Genomic DNA, 18,902 nt, shown 5'->3' on the forward strand with positions numbered 1-18,902 from the left:
TTCGTACGTGTCGTGGTTCGGCGCGTGGAAGCGGTAGCGGTAGTTTGTTCTAACTCACCTCGACTAAGGCGAAGTCTGTGTCTCCCCTGGTGCAGATGTAGTGATCCATGTAGTTCCAGTTGTAGGTCTCAGCTTCTCGGTCGTGAACGAGACCCACGACACTTCGTACGTGTCGTGGTTCGGCGATGAAGTTTGTTCTAACTCACCTCGACTAAGGCGAAGTCTGTGTCTCCCCTGGTGCAGATGTAGTGATCCATGTAGTTCCAGTTGTAGGTCTCCAGCTTCTCAGTCGTGAACGAGACCCACGACACTTCGTACGTATCGTGGTTCGGCGCGTGGAAGCGGTAGCGGTAGTGGATGTTGAAAGGCGGGTATGGGTGTCTGTAAAAGAGAAAATATGTTGAAAATTTAAGACCGAGTTTTATCTTCTTACTTTAACTTTAACAAACGTCAAAAATCTGTCAACTCCATATCAAAAACACCGGTATACTTACGGTTAAAGTAAGTTTGTGCAACCCATTTTTATTCAGTCAATTTATATAGAAACAAGAACCTAAAGCTTACAGAAGTGCATAAAGATGATTTTATTTTAACATTAAAAAAAATTTTTGAGTACATTAGCCAACAAAAGTTGTCGTTGCAAGAGTGTAGCTATTACAACTGCCACAATTTGTAACAGTAATCTGTAACATTATAATTTATTCGTAACTAATCGTTGCATTCGTATGCTATTGTATCGGATATTTACACCTTCACGGCTTTTAATGTTTAACCGTTATACCGGTGTATTGTAAAAAATAATGATTTAACTTCATACCTAGGTCTATATCTCGTCACAGTGATGGTGGAGCCGACCAGCGTCAGTTTGTGGAATATCCTGCCGATGGAGAGCAAGTATCTCTTAGTGGGGGCCGCGTTGGCCGGTTTGCTCAACTGGGGGGCCACTTTAGACGGCGGAGGGGCCGCCGATGACGGGCAGTTCGACTCGATCATGTCGTTTTCGTTCACGCCGACAATCAGTTGGAAGCCCTGTGGGGTTAACTGAAGTTTTTAGTGCTCCACCAAATAATGTGTGTAGCTGATAAGTCTCTTTAATGAAAATGAATTTTTATTTATTTTAGGCCAATATTTGGTACTTTCTCCAAAGATGACTTCAGCAATAAGATGAGTAAAACAGAGGAGTAAAGCTATACACATCGGAAGGCGTCTTACAGTAGCAATTTGTCTGGCGATTTCATTACTTCTGTGTGAAAAGGCCCTTAGTAAGATATGGGGTCTCTAATTTATAATACGGAACCCTAATTATAAAAATGATACACGGTCATTGATCAAACTCAATGCTGAGGCCGCAATACAAAATATAAAGACTAAAAATACGAAAATAGCATCAAGACCTCTTTTACAGCCGGCACAAATAAATGCGACAGAAGCTTAGCAAGTTTATCAACTTTTTATAAAAACTGATTCTACGAAAGATTTACCTGCGCCAATCTCTGCGAGACCAACTCTTTAAAAACTTCCATAGTAGTGAGCGGCTCTTTGTAAATTGCTCTGTTCTGCGCAAAGTCGGCGTTAACGTCGTCAGGCAACAGATTGTAGTCCGACACCAGATAGTCGTTCTGCAGCGACCGCTTGTCGGGGAAATAGTCGGTCGTGATCGGCAAACATGCCGGGATCGTGAGTGATTTCCAGTCCACACCTAAATAGATGATTGATGTTAGTTTTATAACTCTATTTTTATTTTCTTCTGAATAATGGCCATACTTGGCGAAAATTTACTATGGTTGAATTCTTCTTTTACCTCAACTATTTATTTTGAACAATTTTAATATTGAATTTTAGAATGTTTAAATTAGTACATGCTTTTCTGTGACACAAAATCTATTATGTGACATGAATAATGTTGTGTAGTGAATGAAATATTTCTATAGAAAGATCACAAGAGTGAATCCAATAATAATGAGGATGCATATGAAAAATGGACGTAATATCGGTCTTTTATAATAAGAAAATTAAAAAAAATTTAAGGTTTCATAGCATTTTCGACAGCCAAAGCTCATGCTGATTAAAACACGGAAAACATGCAAACACACATGGATATTAAAAATATATTTTTAGAAACATGGTATTATTTGCAGCCAGAGTAACATTATTTTTGAATAAGCATGATTGCATCACATATTTGTTTAGAACTGATTAACTATTCGTATCGAACTAGCCTGAATTTTGTAATCTATGAAGCGTTTCCAATAAATTGTAACTACAGTCCCCAATAGCTAGTATTAATCACTTTTAAAGCCTGTGCGTTTTATTTGAGACTAAACATCTTAACGAAATTGCTTTGAACATCTATCTAAACTATTTTTTATAATTATTTTCACTTTTTTATTTTAAATTAACGTATAGTTTATTAAAGGGCTGTCACCTACTGATAACTCAAGCGGTTAATATTATCGCACAATAAAAAATACAAAAAAATGTTTTTTTTTTTTGTTTTCTATTACGTATTTTAATTTAGAAGGCTTCAAGCGTCCATAACTTATGAATGTTTCCAGGGCTATATGTTACCAACATAAATAGTTTTAACTTACCTCACAATATTAGTTGGACAATAACATAAATTTTAGTGACAATATAAGGGGACATAAGAACATCTAAATGCGTGTTAGTGCCATCTACAGCGAAGCATCGCTAAGATGTCTAGTCTTTGCACTCAGGCTGTATGCAGTAACTACTCGATGCAAATCCAATGATATATCAAACCTATGGCTCGGTTCGCTTCGCGTTGCGATCGGAGGCACGGTATCAATGCGGCGATAGGTACCATGAAACATTAAAAATGATATGAACATTTAACATCGCTGATAAACGGGCTATTTAAAAACATATGCCACATTTCAATAAAGCTATATAATATTGATAACCCAAAATACATCAATTATATGGACTCTTCATTATGTAGATGATTCGATGTTCCAATCACCCCTCCAATTTACTGAAATTTGTTAGGTTGTTGATGATTTACATACACACATGAATGATATTATAGTCTGATATTATTATAGTCAGGTAATTGGAAACAAAATCTCAACAATGATGTACAAGTATTGAATAATGCAGTTTTTTTGTTTTATCATGCATAAAAAATAAATGAATGTAATCTCAGAGAATTTTTTAACATAATAACAAAGTTTTTAATCTATTTTAAACTTCAATACTGTTCATCGACCAATCAACACCTCACTCACACGTTCACTTTCTAGTTGACGTCACAAAAACACATTTTCAAGATGGCAGCACCAACCTGTGGTAAGGGCGGGCGTCCACTCCTGTTCTCCCGTCGCGCCCCACAGTAGGGCAAGCGACGCGTTGTTAGTAGTGGATGGAGGCCCTAAGGCGGCTCCAAACACGCCCCCTGTATTCGACGTACTGATCATGCGCTTGCGCCCAATCACGTTACCTGTCAAAATATCTATTTAAAATGGTAAAATAATGATTTGAGAATATAAATCAGATATTTTTCCTGGAACAAAGTCAAATAATAACTAAAGTAGGATACTTTCAGTAAGCGAAACTATCGGATATTAACAAATGTGTTTAGAGTAAAGTTACAGTAAGACAAGAAAAAAATTACCAATTATTCTTGAAAAGGACTGTTTTGTATCAATCAATCAATCTTCAGCACTATAATACTTCTAGATATTTATAAATACGAGTAGGTACTATAAAGTCATTTCACAACTTACGAGAAATATAAATAAAACATTCAAGCCTGTCACCTGAAAACTGATCTCTTATCTAATATAGAATTAAATTTATCTAGTTAAATTATTTTGTTCATAATGCTCACCATCAACTTGGTATATTGGGTGATTGTTGTTCCCGATGGACGATCCGTTCTCCTTGGGCTCCCGGAGGTGGTCAGGCCTGGAGGTCGGTTCTCCGGCAGGTCGCGCTTGGTAGTGGTGCTGTTGTATTAGCACTCCCGTGGGACCTGGATGAGTGATTGTAAAAACAGAAAATCTTGCTAAATGAGTAGAATGAGAAAGAGTATAGGACGATCAGAGAAGAATAATTAAAAAACAACAATTGCGATAAATATTTAAAAATATATAGGTAAACCGACAGTCATTGGACGCTGCCAGTCATTGGACAAAACAACCCTTGAATTTTCTTAAAATGAATATTCCTTCAAAAAACGCCCTTTTATCTCCATCAATCGGAATCTCTCAGTTGTTGAAATAGAAATGCTATTTTAAATTCAGTAAATAACTGTCCAATAACTTTCTTAAGTGTCCAATGACTGGCAGTTTACCCTGTTTGGCTTTATGGCCAAGATATAGTTTTTTAATTTCAATGTATTTCAAATTAAATAAATACATCTTTGGACAGTTTCAATCAGCGCCAGCTAGCCCCATTGAATCGAAACATACATGTTTCGTAATCGATTTTTTTTAGGTGATACTTTTATATGATTAAATTCATTTTATGGATTCACATAATAAGAGCCCAGTCTGGCCAGCATGGGTAGTGTAGACCAATTTATCCATTAACCTCTTGTAAATTAGAGAACTGGGTAGCGCTTCTGCAGTGGACACTAAAATTATCTGATGATGATACAAGACCAAAATCACAATATTACCTTTAGGGAATATATGCGTCCATCTTCGTCTGTTACTGGTCAGTTTGACAGTAACGTGAGAGGGGTCGAACGGATTGATCAGTGCACGACCGGTCCGGATAACCGGCTTGTGTGACGAGATCGAACTCCTCGGGGATAGCCGGTTTGAAGCCAGTGGGGAGTCAGGCACGTCGCTGCTGGAATCGTATGCGGCTGGCTTGTCTGGAACCAAGCGTTCTGTTTAAGTTATAAATAAGTTTTGTTTGTTTTCAAGGTAAACATACAAATTGTTTTAATCTCATACATACATCTGTACTATAATAATATAGGGCCCCATGCACGCACAGCATTTGCCACGGGCCTCGGATGGTATAGTTACGCCACTGAGCCGAGCATCATGAAAGTTGTTGCGAAATCAAGAAAAGTCGCTGGTACATCAGTAACCATACAGTTCGAACAGTTTTGCTAAGTTACTATTGTGTGTGATACAAATTATAAGTTCCATGTTGTATATTTATATTTACGAATAAGCCTTATTCAAGTTATTGTAGATGCTTACTTGCACTAATCGTCAACATGTCCCCTAGACTATGATGTATGTCCGGGTCGGACATTTTCCTGTGGTGTGAAGCGGGAGGGCTCCTTCTGTTTATTCCCTCCAAGCCTGCCACAGAAGTCTTCTTCGTTCTATTCACTTTTTGTACACTGAAATGTAAACAGTGAAACATGTAAACAAATATACGAGTGCTGATGCAATTATAGTATTGTTGCTTTTTTGGTTTGTTGCCACAAACCGTTGCAAGCATAAACGCCTGAGTGACAAATCAGGTTTTCGTACACTTGGAAATCATAATCTGTGGCAATTATCTAGCCTTTGTTTGTGCGCCCAGAGCGATATTTAATCGCAACGAACGGTGCTTCAAGGCGTATAAGGCTAAGAACTCATGGTGCGATTTTAACCCGCGCCCGCGTCGGTTGCGGGCCCGCAGCTTCTGTAGAATGCAGATACTTATGTAAAAACTAATACAACTCACGACGCGGTTTGCGCCAGCAGCGGGCACGGTTGTATGCGGGTCCCGCGACACCAGCGGGCGATTAAAGCCCGGTCCGTGAGCACGTAGAATTTTGTCCAATGACCCCTAGCTACCCATCCTTATCGCTCGCGCGTAATTATATTGCTGTCGCGACTGTGTGACTGGCACCCGCAGTGAGTGTGCGAGAGCGATAGCAACATAATTACGCGCGAGCGATAAGGATGGGTAGCTAGGGGTCATTGGACAAAATTCTACGTGATCACGGACCAGACTATAGTAGAATCTCGCGGGCCGCGGTAACCGCAGTCTCGGTGGTTTTCGCCCGCGCGCTCTGCGCTCGATCGGCAGGCGACCATTTTGTACCAGTGACTTAGCGCGAAAATCGCGCCGTGAGTTCTTAGAATAACCGCGTAAATAACCGCTCCCGTGAGTTTTGAAATAAAACCGCAATTCCACAACCGCCGCGGGCGCAGGTGAAAATCGCGCCGTGAGTCCTTAGCCTAACACTGGGAAATACAGCGGCAGAATTCAAATGCATGAGATAGTGGTACTAACCTAAAATGTAGCTTCTACTAACGATGGCACGCACTCCAAAGCGGTGTTCAGAAATTAACACAGTACATTCGTACCTACATAATTTTAATATTTGGTTGGTCTTGGTTATAATTGTTGTATTTTATGAATCTAACTAAAATAGTACAAACACATTTCGCTATGGGTAAACAACTAAAATTAAAAAAATATTAAAATATTATTACCAAGTGCTGTGAGCCGGCGGCAATTGAAACACTTGAGCATCATACGCATCGTAGTCAAATATCGAGTTGTGCATGTACTCGTCTTCCTTCACCAGTTTCCCTTTGCGTTCATCCTCATACATTTTCTTCAGAGGCTCCTGGCTTTTCCGCGGCGGCAATTTGATTCTCGGAATGAAGTTTGAATATGCGACCTTTTTGTTCGTGGAATAAAAAGACAAGTTGATCCAATGGGGCATAGAGTAGTCGTCTATGGAATTGAGGTTGTTGTCTTTGTTGTGGAATTTGAGGAGCGGGACCGCGTGTAGCGGTTGTTCGCCGACGCAAACCAAGTCGCTTCCGACTCCGTTGTCTATGATTCGTTGCTTGGTGACGTTGGTCAGTTCCCTGTCGACTTCGAAAACTCCGACGCCTGGGGTTATGACCACGCTCAACTGTCCCGTTCTGTCGAAACATCTGTCCAGATAGTGCTTTTCAAACACTGAAATTGTAAAAGCAATATTAATTTACATGACTAGGAAGGGGTCTCATTTACTAACATGAATCATAATACAGATATATTTGAGGGAATTGAATGCAATTTTGCGCTTTATTTTTCTCATATTTTGTAATCACTTTAATTGGTACTATAAATCATTATCATTGTTCCAACTTTATAACTGAACTAAAGAAAGAATAAAATTAATGATAATAATAATGGGTCCATTAATTTTGTTATGAACAGAAACATTTCCATTATATGAGCATACAGTAAATATCAGAAAAATACATGTACAAGTACTTGCCATTTAAACTCATATTGAGGACTTCTAAAAAGTTCCCTTGGGCAGCAGTGGAATTTATTGCCGTGGGGATTTCCATGTTGGGTCTTTCGTGATATTGTAGAACTATCTTTTGATAATCTGTGAACAGTCTTCGTAACTGCAGTAGAACATTTGACCAGTCTTCATACCTCTCATTTTGTACTGCCACTCTAAAATAATTTTTCAAATATATATTTTTTAGAACTTTTATACTAGATTAGTTAGCTTTTAACACATACTGTACTATACATAAATTTCTTTATGTATACCTGTAAAAGTCTTCATAGAACCTCCCCCTATAGTCTTTTTGTAAACACTCTTTCATGTGCTGAGGAAATTCCTCTAAAGACTTGGCCTTATAAAATGTTCTAGAGAACAGTACTATGGTAACTTCATGGTTACTTCCATTTTTCTGTAAACAATATTTCAAAAATTATTTATAGACAAATCAATTAGAGCTGCAGAAATATATGAAGATATCTATTGAAGAGATTATTTGCTTAGACATACCTTCCATTTAGCAAAGAGATCAGCAAGAAAGCCATTAACAGCTTTTTCAAAATATAAATCACCATGTATGTCAAAATCCCACATTTCGGATGACATCTGAATAAACAGATAGACCATAGAAGTGGATGACCTGAATACAATCTTTGTGTCTTCTGTAATCACCCCGCAAGCCACTCGATCTCCTTGTGACCACATCTCGTATACTTGGCATCTTATAGCTCCGCCACAGTATTCAATCTTTTTGTTTAAATACACACAAGTGCTAACCTGAAATCACAAAGACATTGTTTATTTAAGTACCAATATTGTTTGTCGATAGATAAAATTCGTTCGTTTCAGCCGAAAGACGTCCACTGCTGGACAAAGGCCTCCCCCAAGGATTTCCACAAAGACCGGTCCTGCGCCGCTTGCATCCAGGTACTTCCCGCGAGATAAAATTATTGTTACATAAAATCAATTAAATCAATTTGCTTGCATAGTACTACTATTACAATGTAGTATGTCACTATATTTTATGTAGGTACAGTTGACAGCACATACGAATACACATTTTTGTTGTAAAACAGCACCTAATTCAACTACATAGACACCAGAATGTTTAGCTTAATGTGCTCCATAAATCATAATCCTTACCAAGTGATTTTTCAACCTCCACATTTCAGATCTGCCCATGTACTGGTCTTTGAACGTGAGCTCCACTGAGTCCAGAGCCACTTCAGTGACATTGACGATATTAACATAAACATCGGCAAAGGTCCTAAGTTGGAATGTGGTCGCGATGCTCTGTTCCACACTGATTGTATCTACAAATAATCGATAATCTCTATATTAAGTTTTTACAAAACATTGACTGAATACAAAATAAGTCTGTTGTTCAAGCAATAAGGGGGAATATGTATATCCTATGACTTAAATATCAAAGATCTAAAATATTTAGAAATCATACTCTAACAGTAGGTCCCTAAGAATAAATTTTTAATATTCATTACATGTCAAAATTTCAACACAGGTTCTTTGTAATAATATTTAAACAAATTGTCAAGTAATGGTTTAGGTATTCCATTAGAGATCCAATAATAGACTGTTAAATATATTAGTGTTAACATTGCCGTGTGGGGACGGCCGTAAAAGAATACTTTTCCCCACCGCCGACAGGAGGCGTGTCGTAAGAGGCGACAAAACCCCTGTAGCACCAGACGGGCAGCAGCGTCTGCGTGCGAAACCAAACAAAAAACTGCGATCGCCAACCCGCCTGCCAAGCGTGGCGATTAGGGCAAAACCCTCCAAAATGGTTGTACACACAATAAAACGGCCCCTAGTCCCCGGCGGCCCCACTATCCCGGACCACGGTAGCGGTCACGGTAACGGTGGGGCAAGGGGTGCGAAGAATCCCCGGGGGATGCCAAGCTACCAACACCGACGACCTCTGGCCCTGGCAACCTTCAACGCTCGCACACTGCGTACAGACGTGAAGCTAGTGGAACTCGAGGAAGAATTGAGCAGGTTACGGTGGGATATCGTAGGATTATGTGAAGTCCGAAGAGAGGGGGAGGACACCATAATCCTCAAATCCGGAAACCTGCTCTATTTCCGGGAGGGCGACCAGCAGTCCCAGGGTGGTGTCGGGTTTATCGTTCACAAGTCCCTTATCAACAACGTGGTACAGATCGAGAGTGTTTCGGCGAGGGTAGCATACCTTATACTCAGAATCACCAAACGGTATTCGCTGAAGGTCATACAGGTATACGCACCGACCACGGAACACCCCGACGACGAAGTGGAGACTATGTATGAGGATATTTCCAGAGCCATACATAGCTCCCGGTCCCATTTTACCGTTGTGATGGGGGACTTCAACGCGAAGCTGGGAATACGAAGCGATAATGAGCTGAAAGTGGGGCAATTTGGGTACGGAGAGAGGAACGCACGTGGCCAACTGCTGGCTGGCTTTATGGAGAGGGAGGGCCTCTTTATGATGAACTCCTTCTTCAGGAAGCCAAAACAGCGAAAGTGGACATGGCTGCATCCCAATGGCGCTACAAAAAATGAGATCGACTTCATCTTGTCGACGAAGAAGCATATATTCAATGATGTCTCTGTGATCAACTCGGTCAAAACAGGAAGCGATCACCGAATGGTAAGAGGCACATTGAATATCAGTACTTTGTAAAATATTATAGTAGGTAATAAAAACTTCTATAGGTACCTATTTATTTATAAATAAAGATCAAACCATTGTACCATATTCTTGGAAATAAACATTATCTAAATCAAATATCTTTTTAAATTTCAGGTATGATCTTCTCAATGTGTGGACTAATGATGCGATTGAAATGGTGTGCGTGGACTGCCATCTTTTGCTCCAGCATTAGTGTTGCCAATGCGAGAGTCTCTGATGATACAAAACAGATGTGTAACCAATAGAAATGAAGTATTTTTATTCAATTATGGATGTCAAATTAAATAATACAAAAAATGTAGCCTTAAAAAGGCTCTTTACATGTCTCCTCAAGGACAATAAAAACTTGTCATATTTTTTTACATAATATGTTTTTAAAATAATTATTGAAGATAGTTTTACTAGATATTTGCNTCCCTGACCCTACTTATTTTTTACTTGTTTAACATCCCTTAAAAAAATTACATAATTTTACGCCAAAAATGGGGGTGTCACACGGCGCTAGTAACACTAAAGGGGGTAGAGGGGCGCGGGAGGGGAAGTATTTTGGACACAAGTTGCCGCGTAGAAATGTTATCGAACACTCCTTCTGGTTTGTTCTGTATTCTGAGAGTAAAACAAGAAAAAATTAAACCTTATTCTAGAAAATCACTGTTTTGTTTCTTTATATAACATACTTAAAATCAATCTTCAGCGGTATAATACTTGTAAGTCCCGATTCGACCAAACTTTTATCCGAGAATAACTCCTGGTATAACTGGCACATTGACAGCTTCAGTATGGGAAATATGTCAAAACTGACGATTTATTCTGAGATTAATATTATTTACTCTTGTTTGATCGAATTCACCTTTAATATTTATAAATACGAGTGATAAAAAGTAAGTCAGTTATGTTACCAGAGTTATAAATAAAATATTCAACCCTAACACCTGACACCTGAAAACAGATCTCTTATCTTTTATAGAAGTCTATTTAAATTAATTTGTTTTCAATGCTCACCATCAACTTGGTATATAGGGTGATTGTTGTTCCCGATGGACGATCCATTCTCCTTGGGCTCCCGAAGGTGATCAGGCCTGGAGGTCGGTTCTCCGGCAGGTCGCGCTTGGTAGTGGTGCTGTTGTATCAGCACTCCCGTGGGACCTGGATGAGTGATTGTTAAAACAGTAAATCTTGCTCAATAAGTAGAGTGAGAGAGAGTATATGACACTCATATATTAAATCTTGCTAAAGGGTTCATACTAAGAGAAGAATAATTAACAAACAAGAATTTGTAATACGCGTACATATTTGAAGACATAATAAAGAACTAAGATGACTTATAGTTTTTTTATGATATTTCCTAAATCCAAACATACATATTTCGTAATTGAATTTTTTAAAAGTAAGATTTTTAAAGTGGTTATTGATATTTTTCTGATTAAATGACAGTTTATTAGGCCAAGTGAAGTGCATTTTATGCTTTCACCACACAGTCAATCTGGCCGGCATAGATAGTGTAGACCAATTTATCCATTTGCCTCTTGTAGTGGGTAATGCTCCTGCTTGACTTACTTGACTTATGGTCCTATGTCCCCTAGATGGGGCAGAGGGCGTCCACAACAGTCCACCGGACTAGGGTACAGCGGGTTAATCACCCACTTACCCGAAAATACTCGATTAACCAAACGTACACAACAATGTTCCTGCAGTGGAGACTTATTGACCTGATGATGATGATGATGATGATAAACAACTGGAATTACGATATTACCTTTAGGGAATATATGCGTCCACCTTCGCCTGTTACTGGTCAGTTTGACAGTAACGTGAGAGGGGTCGAACGGATTGATCAGTGCACGACCGGTCCGGATAACCGGCTTGTGTGACGAGATAGAACTCCTTGGGGATAGCCGGTTTGAAGCCAGTGGGGAATCGGGCACGTCGCTGCTGGAATCGTATGCGGCTGGCTTGTCTGGAACCAAGCGTTCTGTTTAAGTTATAAATAAGTTTTATTTGTTTTAATTTTTTTTAATCTCATACATACATCTATACTATAATAATATAGGGCCAGATACGCCAAGGGCTCCATGCACGCACAGCATATGCCACGGGCCTTGGATGGTATAGTTACGCCACTGAGCCGAGCTTCATGAAAGTTGTTGCGAAATCTAGAAAAGTCGCTGACACATCTAGTGTAACTATACAGTTCGAACAGTTTTGCTAAATTACTATTGTGTGATACAAATTATAAGTGGCATGTTGTATATTTATATTTACGAATAAGCCTTATTCAAGTTATTGTAGATGCTTACTTGCACTAATCGTCAACATGTCCCCTAGACTATGATGTATGTCCGGGTCGGACATTTTCCTGTGGTGTGAAGCGGGAGGGCTCCTTCTGTTTATTCCCTCCAAACCTGCCACAGAAGTCTTCTTCGTTCTATTCACTTTTTGTACACTGAAATGTAAACAGTAAAACATGTAAACAAATATACACGAAATAACGTGTGCTGATGCAATTATAGTATTGTTGCTTTTTTGGTTTGTTGCCACAAACCGTTGCAAGCATAAACGCCTGAGTGACAAATCAGGTTTTCGTACACTTGGAAATCATAATCTGTGGCAATTATCTAGCCTTTGTTTGTGCGCCCAGAGCGATATTTAATCGCAACGAACGGTGCTTCAAGGCGTATAAGGCTAAGAACTCATGGTGCGATTTTAACCCGCGCCCGCGTCGGTTGCGGGCCCACAGCTTCTGTAGAATGCAGATACTTATGTAAAAACTAATGCACAACTCACGACGCGGTTTGCGCCCGCAGCGGGCGCAGTTATATGCGGGTCCCGCGACACCGGCGGGCGACTAAAGCCCGGTCCGTGAGCACATAGAATTTTGTCCAATGACTCCTAGCTACCCATCCTTATCGCTCGCGCGTAATTATATTGCTGTCGCGACTGTGTGACTGGCACCCGCAGTGAGTGTGCGAGAGCTAGGGGTCATTGGACAAAATTCTACGTGCTCACGGACCAGACTATAGTAGAATCTCGCGGGCAGCGGTAACCGCAGTCTCGGCGGTTTTCGCCCACGCGTTCTGAGCTCGATCGGCAGGCGACCATTTTGTACCAGTGACTTAGCGCGAAAATCGCGCCGTGAGTTCTTAGAATAACCGCGCAAATAACCACTCCCGTGACTTTTGAAATAAAACCGCAATACCACAACCGCCGCGGGCGCGGTTGAAAATCGCGCCGTGAGTTCTTAGCCTAACACTGGGAAATACAGCGGCAGAATTTAAATACATGAGATAGTGGCACTAACATAAAATGTAGCTTCTACTAGCGATGGCACGCACTCCAAAGCGGTGTTCAGAAATTTTGTAGGTACATTCGTAATATTTGGTTGGTCTTGGTTATAATTATTGTATTTTATGAATCTAACTAATACTAAATTAGTTAGATAAACACATTTCGCTATGGGTAACCAACTATGTATAAATAGATTTTAGCAAGTATAATAAAATTATTAAACTATTATCAAATTATTACCAAGTGCTGTGAGCCGGCGGCAATTGAAATACTTGAGCGTCATACGCATCGTAGTCAAATATCGAGTTGTGCATGTACTCGTCTTCCTTCACCAGTTTCCCTTTGCGTTCATCCTCATACATTTTCTTCAGAGGCTCCTGACTTTTCCGCGGCGGCAATTTGATTCTCGGAATGAAGTTTGAATATGCGACCTTTTTGTTCGTGGAATAAAAAGACAAGTTGATCCAATGGGGCATAGAGTAGTCGTCTATGGAATTGAGGTTGTTGTCTTTGTTGTGGAATTTGAGGAGCGGGACCGCGTGTAGCGGTTGTTCGCCGACGCAAACCAAGTCGCTTCCGACTCCGTTGTCTATGATTCGTTGCTTGGTAACGTTGGTCAGTTCCCTGTCGACTTCGAAAACTCCGACGCCTGGGGTTATGACCACGCTCAACTGTCCCGTTCTGTCGAAACATCTGTCCAGATAGTGCTTTTCAAACACTGAAATTGAAAAAACAATATTATTACATGACTGGGAAGATACGGGTCTAATTTACTGGCATGAATACACTTTATTTTTCTCATATTGTGTAATCACTAATTGGTACTATAAATCATTTATCGTTATTCCAACTTTATTTAAAACCATAAATAAGAAAAGTAGAATAAAATTAATGATAATAATAATGGGTCTATTAATTTTGTTATCAACTGAAACATTTCCATTCGCATACCGTAAATATCAGAAAAATACATCTACAAGTACTTGCCATTTAAACTCATATTGAGGACTTCTAAAAAGTTCCCTTGGGCAGCAGTGGAATTGATTGCCGTGGGGATTTCCATGTTGGGTCTTTCGTGATATTGTAGAACTATCTTTTGATAATCTGTGAACAGTCTTCGTAACTGCAGTAGAACATTTGACCAGTCTTCATACCTCTCATTTTGTACCGCAACTCTAAAAAGATTTTTTTAAATACATATTTTTTAGAACTTTATATGCAAGATTAGTTAGCTTTTAATACATACTGTACTATAGATAAAATTTATGTATACCTGTAAAAGTCTTCATAGAACCTCCCCCTATAGTCTTTTTGTAAACACTCTTTCATGTGCTGAGGAAATTCTTCTAAAGACTTGGCCTTATAAAATGTTCTAGAGAACAGTACTATGGTAACTTCATGGTTACTTCCATTTTTCTGTAAACAATATTTCAAAAATTATTATTTATAGACAAATCCTGTAATTATTACAGCTGCAGAAATAGATGAAGATATCTATTGAAGAGATTATTTGCTTAGACATACCTTCCATTTAGCAAAGAGATCAGCAAGAAAGCCATTAACAGCTTTTTCAAAATATAAATCACCATGTATGTCAAAATCCCACATCTCGGATGACATCTGAATAAACAGATAGACCATAGAAGTGGATGACCTGAATACAATCTTTGTGTCTTCCGTAATCACCCCGCACGCCACTCGGTCTCCTTGTGACCACATCTCATATACTTGGCATCTTATAGCTCCGCCACAGTATTCAATCTTTTTGTTTAAATACACACAAGTGCTAACCTGAAATCACAAAGACATTGTTTATTTACCAATGTTGTTTGTCTCATTGACAAATTGAGTGGTATATTCTTTTAGATAAAACCAATGAAATCAATTTGCTTGCATAGTACTACTATTACTATGTAGTACGTCATACTATATTTTATGTAGGTAGGTACTGTTGACAGCACATCAGAATACAAATCCTTACCAAGTGATTTTTCAACCTCCACATTTCAGATCTGCCCATGTATTGGTCTTTGAACGTGAGCTCCACTGAGTCCAGAGCCACTTCAGTGACATTGACGATATTAACGTAAACATCGGCAAAGGTCCTAAGTTGGAATGTGGTCGCGATGCTCTGTTCCACACTGATTGTATCTACAAATAATCGATAATCTCTATATTAAGATTGACTGAATACAAAATAAGTCTGTTGTTCAGGCATGAAGGGGGAATATGTATCCTATGATATCATACTCTCATAGTAGGTCCCTAAGAATAAATTTTTAATATTCATTACATGTCAAATTTTCAACACAGGTTCTTTGTAATAATATTTAAACAAATTGTCAAGTAATGGTTTAGGTATTCCATTAGAGATCCAATAATAGACTGTTAAATATATTAGTACTACTCCACGATTAAGACCTTATCATCATTGTTAATGAATTAATTAACAATAAATTATGTGACATGTCTTATTTATTTATGTAAATATTTCTGATTGGGAGTAAAGGTCTTTTATCATGTAATATTTAAAAAACAAAAACACAGGGTTTACGACCATCTTACTCTGATAATAGTAAAGAATATTCCTATCCTCATATTCATAATGGAGGTATTTTGTGTGATTCGTATAAATTATTTCGAATCGATTATCATACATCATCATTTATCAGGAAGCGGGGTTGAGAATCAATAGTTAGTTTTTATAAAAAATATTGTTTTTTTTATTTTTATAAAAAAGTCATGGTCTTACATTAGAAAAATATATTTTTTATGACTGGCATGCTGCAAAAACTTACCTCGTCCTCTTCCAGGCACATCCACTTTTGTAACTTGCAATAATAAACGTGGATAATCATTTTCAGGATGGTAAATTTCTACAATATCTTTTTCTTTCAACCCTGGATAATCCTTTAGGTTAATTATGAGATCCACAGCTGTAACAAAAGTATTATGAGGAATCTTAAACTTAAAAGGATATTTTAAGAAGAATAATGTAATAAATACTTACGGCTGAAGCTGGACTGATGCACGATGAGCTTGAACGATTTCATGATAGATTTTTAATAATTTCCCATGTTTAAAATATTATCGAATCAGCAGAAAATATTTTTGTATAATTTAAACAATTAATCATTTTTAAACACACACACGAACCACAGTAAAAATACAAGTTTATTTTCTTTCGGTTTACAATATTTTTAGTAGATTTCACTGACTCAAACAAACACTGCTCAAAAGTCAAGAACAGTGTTGCCAGTCGGATCTTGTCAGAAATTACCAGAAATATGAAAAAATGTAACCTTTTTGAATAAAAAGTAACCTTCATACGGGGGGGGGGAGCGATTGTTCATGGATGGAAAATGAATACAATTGATCATCGATCGTTTACCGAAATTTAAAATTTGACCATTTGACCATTCCATGAAGACCGAAAAGTGACCGGTCGCGGTCGTATAAAAACGTTTCATGGATTTGCATTTCATTATCGAAAAACATTCGCTAAATCTCATTTTTTTAACAAATAATAAATCAAATTCATGTTTAAATGCAGTTTATGACATCATTTTTAAATTGTTACTATAAATATTTTTTACTGATTAACCTGTAAAAGTTATTTCTACAATTTCTGAAAAATCACCTAAAAGTAACCTTTTCATTAGTGTAACCTAAAAGTAACCAATGCAGTTCAAAAGTAACCTAAAAGGTTACAAAAGTAACCTTCTGGCAACACTGTAAACATGTCAGTCAATTTGACAACCTTTGTTGGAAACATTATTCAATGAAAATATTGTCCGAAACCTTGGTATTTCTCTTCGACAAATACTTTAACACATTGTGAACCACTTTTCTTTCACGACTATAAAAATATTTTAGGAATTTCATTCACAAAATCAATTACGCACATTTAAAATAAAGTTTGTTTACACTTTGACAGCAATAGACTGACATGCAAGGTGACATGTCAATGAAGTTTTCAGTTACTGTTGCCATTAAAAGAAATTAGTACCATTAGTTTTCCGCAACATGGCGAGGGTTTTTATGTTCCTGGTCAGGCTATAAAAAGTTAAATTTATTTCTTTGAACATTTGTCTGTGTGGTGTAGTGTGGCGTAAAGCCTTTGCTTTTTCTGCAAAAGAAAAGAATCGGTTAATCATCCACACGACGTATGTCATTGTCAGTGTCATTAGTGTCAAATCTGTCAACGAATTGTTTTTGTAGCGGTGTATCNGACATTTCATGGATGGAAAATGAATACAATTGATCATCTAAATTCGAAAAGTGACCAGTCAGTCGTATAAAAACGTTTCATGGATTTGCGTTTTATTATCGAAAAACATTCGCGAAAACTCATTTTTTTTAACAAATAATAAATCAAATTCAAGTGTAAATGCACTTTATGACATAATTTTTAAATTGTCACTATTAATATTTTTTACTGAATAACCTGTAAAAGTTAATTCTACAATTTCTGAAAAATCACCTAAAAGTAACCTTTTCATTAGTGTAACCTAAAAGTAACCACTGCAGTTCAAAAGTAACCTAAAAGGTTACAAAAGTAACCTTCTGGCAACACTGAAAACCAAAAAAATTCTTGAGGCCAGCGGATTTTTTTTATAATCTATAATAGTGATGGTCAACACGAGTAGGTAACTCAACTCAGAGCCCCGATTACGGTAATTTTTAACGTCAACAATCCAGACACGCTTCTCGATTCTGCGATACGATTGGTCGTTCAACAGCGTACGTCAGCTGTTTTGACCAATCGTATCGCAGAATCAGAAACGCGTCTGGATTGTAGACGTTAAAAGTTACCGTAATCGGGGCTCAGGTTAACTCGGTTTGGGCGTAACTCGAACCCACTTGAGTTGAATTCCCTCTGACTCGAGTTCGTATCGTAAACCGAATGGAACCGACGTGAGAGCTGGCAGCCCTGAGCCCCGATTACGGTAATTTTTAACGTCAACAATCCAGACACGCTTCTCGATTCTGCGATACCATTGGTCGTTCAACAGCGTACGTCAGCTGTTTTGACCAATCGTATCGCAGAATCGAAGAAGCGTGTCTGAGCCCCGATTACGGTAACTTTTAACGTCTACAATCCAGACGCGCTTCATCGATTCTGCGATACGAATTACGATTGGTCAAAACAGCTGACGTATAGATGACCCACGCTGAACTGTCCCGCCAAACTCAATGACAGGGGGGCGCTACCATCGTTCAAATATATGGTTTCCAACATGGCAAAAATCTGAACCAGCGATCCGGTATTGACGGTGGCGCCCCACTGTCAATGTCATCGACAGGACAGTCCAGTATTTTGGAACTATACGCTGTTGAACGACCAATCGTATCGCAGAATCGAGAAGCGTGTCTGGATTGGAAACGTTAAAAGTTACCGTAATCGGGGCTCTGGATTGGAAACGTTAAAAGTTTCCGTAATCGGGGCTCTGAGACACGTTTTTTTTTAGAAATTGTACGCTTTTGTTGCCTGTGGATTTGTTTGTTTTATGTTTTAGAGGTTTGATTTTGATGAGACGATGATGTTCATGATGATCATTGATTACGACAATGAAGATGGCGATGTTTAGAGTCAATTTCCCTTCAATATTCTTCAAGTTATATTTATAAAGCCTGACCAGGAACATAAAAACCCTGGCATAGTGGCGCGTCAATTGCATTTGATAGTGCAACACTGAGTACAGTCGTACCTGT

At 38.4% G+C, this 18,902-nt stretch overlaps 1 protein-coding gene across 1 annotated transcript in view; it reads right to left on the bottom strand.

Annotated features, from left to right (window-relative positions):
* Iml1 (GATOR complex protein Iml1) overlaps positions 1-16,429 on the bottom strand; it is a 36,086-nt gene extending 19,657 nt beyond the window's left edge. Inside the window, exons 1-22 of the mRNA XM_028320467.1 lie at positions 16,198-16,429; positions 15,986-16,123; positions 15,169-15,338; positions 14,712-14,978; positions 14,461-14,603; positions 14,175-14,362; positions 13,428-13,905; positions 12,200-12,345; positions 11,659-11,874; positions 10,905-11,048; positions 8,357-8,526; positions 7,724-7,990; positions 7,483-7,625; positions 7,196-7,383; positions 6,414-6,891; positions 5,181-5,326; positions 4,643-4,858; positions 3,851-3,994; positions 3,305-3,472; positions 1,482-1,699; positions 818-1,029; positions 207-381 (exon numbers count right to left, since the gene is read on the bottom strand). Of these exons, the coding sequence (XP_028176268.1) occupies positions 207-381; positions 818-1,029; positions 1,482-1,699; positions 3,305-3,472; positions 3,851-3,994; positions 4,643-4,858; positions 5,181-5,326; positions 6,414-6,891; positions 7,196-7,383; positions 7,483-7,625; positions 7,724-7,990; positions 8,357-8,526; positions 10,905-11,048; positions 11,659-11,874; positions 12,200-12,345; positions 13,428-13,905; positions 14,175-14,362; positions 14,461-14,603; positions 14,712-14,978; positions 15,169-15,338; positions 15,986-16,123; positions 16,198-16,240 (4,458 nt within the window). The 5' untranslated portion in view covers positions 16,241-16,429. The remainder of the gene's footprint in view (positions 1-206; positions 382-817; positions 1,030-1,481; positions 1,700-3,304; positions 3,473-3,850; positions 3,995-4,642; positions 4,859-5,180; positions 5,327-6,413; positions 6,892-7,195; positions 7,384-7,482; positions 7,626-7,723; positions 7,991-8,356; positions 8,527-10,904; positions 11,049-11,658; positions 11,875-12,199; positions 12,346-13,427; positions 13,906-14,174; positions 14,363-14,460; positions 14,604-14,711; positions 14,979-15,168; positions 15,339-15,985; positions 16,124-16,197) is intronic.
* Positions 16,430-18,902: the final 2,473 nt, after the last annotated feature.

This window comes from Ostrinia furnacalis, unplaced genomic scaffold (genome assembly GCF_004193835.3).
Source record: "Ostrinia furnacalis isolate ACB-3 unplaced genomic scaffold, ASM419383v2 OfSCF7387, whole genome shotgun sequence".
NCBI lineage: Eukaryota > Metazoa > Arthropoda > Insecta > Lepidoptera > Crambidae > Ostrinia > Ostrinia furnacalis.